Source organism: Corvus brachyrhynchos, unplaced genomic scaffold (genome assembly GCF_000691975.1).
Source record: "Corvus brachyrhynchos isolate BGI_N302 unplaced genomic scaffold, ASM69197v1 scaffold5, whole genome shotgun sequence".
Taxonomy (NCBI): Eukaryota; Metazoa; Chordata; class Aves; order Passeriformes; family Corvidae; genus Corvus; species Corvus brachyrhynchos.
This window is the reverse complement of record NW_008238321.1, coordinates 12,038,405-12,042,310: the sequence shown is the minus strand read 5'-3', so window position 1 is coordinate 12,042,310 and position 3,906 is coordinate 12,038,405. Positions and strand designations below refer to the sequence as shown.

The window sequence follows — 3,906 nt, the reverse complement described above, 5'->3', positions numbered from 1 at the left end:
CCGCCCCCCCCACCTGGCCCCAGCCATGGCTTGGCAAGAATTCACCCCTCCAAGAACGGCTGCGCCTGCAGGAGCCGTGGGAGCGCGCGGCTCTTGGCCCACGCCTGGGGCTGGGCTGGACACCAGGGCAGCCATCCCACGGGGCCGAGGAGAGCGGCCTGTGCTGGACCTCTGCTCGTCCTCTGTGCCCCGAGAAGCTCCATAACATGCAGAGACCTTTCATCCCTCCAGAACTGCCCCTCCTAGGCCAGCTTTTGAAGAGCAGAGAATCAGCCTAGAGCGCCACGGGGACGGAGGTGCCACAGGGACGATGTCTGGCTACGCACGATGCTGCGTGACTGTACAGTACAGCTGGGGAGGAGCAAACAAGGGACTTCTCGTGGCGTTTGAAATGACAGGAAAAGGAGAAAAATGGAAAGAAACCCTGCGTGTTTTCACACTGTAGTGGCAATCTCTTGTGGCAACATGAATTAAGTTTAGGTGAGAGGAGGGTATTTTGCAGGCAACTGGCAACCACCAAAACCAGGCTTGCCTGGCACACAAGTTACAGACAAGAGAATATCTTACACTTCAAAATACAACATCCCCTCTTCCAATTTAAGGTGTGCCTACTTCTGTTTTAAATTAGATTCAGCTTCAGTGTTACAATTTTGTTTTAGCAATTCTCAGTTCAATGGTGTTCACATTTAGGCAAAATCCTCTGTAGGATTTCGAAAGATCCTGGATGTTTTGTTGCTTTGTTCTGGTACTGTTATGGATTCCTTCCCTCAAAGACACACTGCCAGGGAACAACATCTGCAACAAGGATTCTTATTTTCTACAGCCTATAGCCTTTCACCAGAGGTGTCGTCCAGTGTAACTTGGCGGAGCAGTTGGTATCTGGAAATAAGGATAATAAACCCATAACTGAGAGATCTAGACTGTTCAAAAATCAGTATTATCATGCTACACGTACATGACAGCTTTCCAGATGGTAGTTCTAGAGCAAAGTGATACAAAGAAACTCATCTTCCACCATACAGTGCATTTATCTCTCTGTAAAACCATGGCTATATATAAACATGAGCTTTGTATCCAACTCAGAACAAAGCAAAACAAACAAAAAACCCAAATTCTCAAGCTTCTCGTCCTTTAACTGCCTTCTCCCTGAGCTGCACATTCTGGTATCAGAAAACAGGCAGAGATGAATCCAAACATCAGAAGGATGCAATCCATTACTGACAGCAAAGCCAAGCCTTTTCATTTTACTCAAGTTGACATGTTTCACACAGTCTTACCCACACAGGAGAATGCTTGTATCTAGTCCCTCTTGTTCACTAAAATCAGCCAAAACTTTACTTATTTAAAAACAAAACCAGACCTGCAATCAGTTCATGTTATTTGGTTTTAAATGTAGAGGTTGAGTTATGGAATCAGCTCATGATTCAAAAGAAAGAAAACCCAACTCACATGAGTATAAACTGGCTCATGAGTAGATTTTTAAGAAGCATGTAGATATGCATGGAAAATGTGGGGATGAAAATTCTTCTTTTTTAACAGTATGCCTGCCATATGAAATGTCTTAAGTGAAAGCAAGACATCACGTGAAAAACATTTGTAAAGTCCGTTTGGCATCACTAAACCAATCTTACAACAACCAGGCTGCAAAAATACAGGTCTATCAAAGAATAACGTGCCAAACTATTCTCTAAGGAACAAAAATCAGTGCTATTAACATTAAAATATTCTATATTCTTCTTTTATGAATCCCTTTTCAACAGATGTACAAATCTGGCAGCAACAAATCTGTAAGTTACAAAGAATTACATGTATTTTACAAGAAAATGGAAGATATGTGAGACACCACCATTATCTGCAACAATTATTTAAAGTAATATACTGCCTAAAAACATCTGTGTGACTCACATCATCTTGAAAAAACCCAGGTTATAAAAGGTGTCACTTAATAGTTATGTTAAATACCTTAACACAAAATTAATTTGAAAGGGCCATTGAATATGTTGTCTCACAAAAAAACTTGGTTCACTGAAGCTGCACTGCAAAATGTGAATAGCCAAGTAAACAAATGCAAAATACTTGCTAATTACATATTTTCTAGAAGGAAGGGAAGCATTACATGCATGCTTGCTGCCTTAAATTTTCATTTATAGCTTTCCCCCTGCTGTGAATAAGCAAAAGCAGGTTTCTCAATTAGTAGTGGTTGTATATATCAGTGCATTTCAAAGATTTCTTAAATCATCACATTTTGATACTTACAGTCCCACCATTTAGCACAACTGCCATCTCAGTTGGCTGATAAACATTGCTTCTAAAAGGAGCACTAGGCCGGCTTCCCAAACTGCCGTTTCGAAATCCTGCTGTTCTTAGCGCTGTGTTTGGAAAAGAGAGATTGCTCTTAGAACACAATTAAAGCTGTGCAATCACAGAGTATCTTCCTTCCAGTTTGGTTATTGGGAACTTTGCACTGATTTTAACTTCCACGTTGCTTTTGAACAGCTGTTTCTCTTACACGTTGGGAACGGATCGCAGAAGAATCAGATTTACATTAAATGAACTGTTTGCTGTGGAGGGGAAAAAATTTAATGGAACCGTATTTTTGAAGCTTGCTTAATCTCATTGGAGAGGGAGCTCCATGTCTTCAGTCACTGAACCTGTGATGGATCTTGCACAATGCGTTTCGCACAGTGCTCCCTGTGCTGGGCTGGATACTGTGGGGTTAAGTAAAATGCATTACATTTTGCTTTCTATCAAACTCAGTGGACAGGGATCCAAAGCCTTGCTCAAGCCAGTAAGCAATGCTCACAACCCCCTGAGCATTACTGCAGCATGACTAGCACATAAGGATTTTCCAGATGTTTCAGATTATACTTACTCTGAGAAACTAGAAAGATGGAGTAAATATTGCTTTCCAATAGCTTAAACATGGCAAATGGCTGAAGCAAGAGAGGAGATACTGATTGTCCTTTTGACTGTTTATACCAGGGATAAATCGGTCTCCCCATTAATTTTAGCACAAGTTTCGGTTCAAGACGTAAATTCTGACTGAGAGATATGAATAGTGAGGGATATGCTGCTCTCTCTAAACCAGTCTGGGGACTGGCACATACAAACTCCCTCTTTAATTTCGAGGGTAAATAATGGCTTCACTGAACTCAGACGTGGCCAGGGAACAGAGCTCATTTATCCACATGACGTGCGTGGTCACAACGGGCAATACTCATCTGTCAGCTGCTAAATAGAAACATGCCCAGTTCAGGCACCTGGGGCAAGAATTTCTCTTAGATTTAATTCAAATTAGAATTCTAGAGACTCTGGCTGAAGTCGTGAATGAGCTGAAGTTTATGAGAATTTCAGCACAGGCTTTAATGAAGCCAGGATTTCTCTCCAATGTAGTTGCTCTGCTCTGTGTAGAAGATTTAAATGGATCCTACTGCCATATGCTGTCCTCTATCCACTGCTGCGCCTCTCTTTGGGAGTTGTGCACCAAGAACAATATTGATTTACCATGGAAATTTAGAAATTCCACCCTGCAAATGCTCAGCTGTTGACTTCAGATACATACAGACCCTCACTTACTCTGCATTTTAGAATTACATATTTTTGCAGAACACTGGGAGAAAAAATTACGAAAATGCCTAAACTGGAACTAAGTATTTTTTATTGGATATTTAACCATCTCAAGGTCAGGAACTTTTCTTTGTTTGCTATTTGACTACTTCTTGTGTGATAAACAGACATGACTGCACTGGTATTTGCTAGTACACACCAAGAAAAAAAATCTTTATCGTGCATGCAATCATTGAAATATTTACATATTTATACAGAATATTTACACAAAATATCCACAGTCGTTTCAAAGTTACCTTAAAGAGCCAGTAAATTCACTTTCATGTTGCTAAATTTTCT

General features: G+C 40.8%; 1 protein-coding gene across 1 annotated transcript in view; it reads right to left on the bottom strand.

Moving 5' to 3' along the window:
• Positions 1–612: 612 nt before the first annotated feature.
• The window catches only part of GPRC5B (G protein-coupled receptor class C group 5 member B), a 7,702-nt gene continuing 4,408 nt past the window's right edge, over positions 613–3,906 (bottom strand). Inside the window, exons 2-3 of the mRNA XM_008633523.2 lie at positions 2,257–2,369; positions 613–879 (exon numbers count right to left, since the gene is read on the bottom strand). Of these exons, the coding sequence (XP_008631745.1) occupies positions 835–879; positions 2,257–2,369 (158 nt within the window). The 3' untranslated portion in view covers positions 613–834. The remainder of the gene's footprint in view (positions 880–2,256; positions 2,370–3,906) is intronic.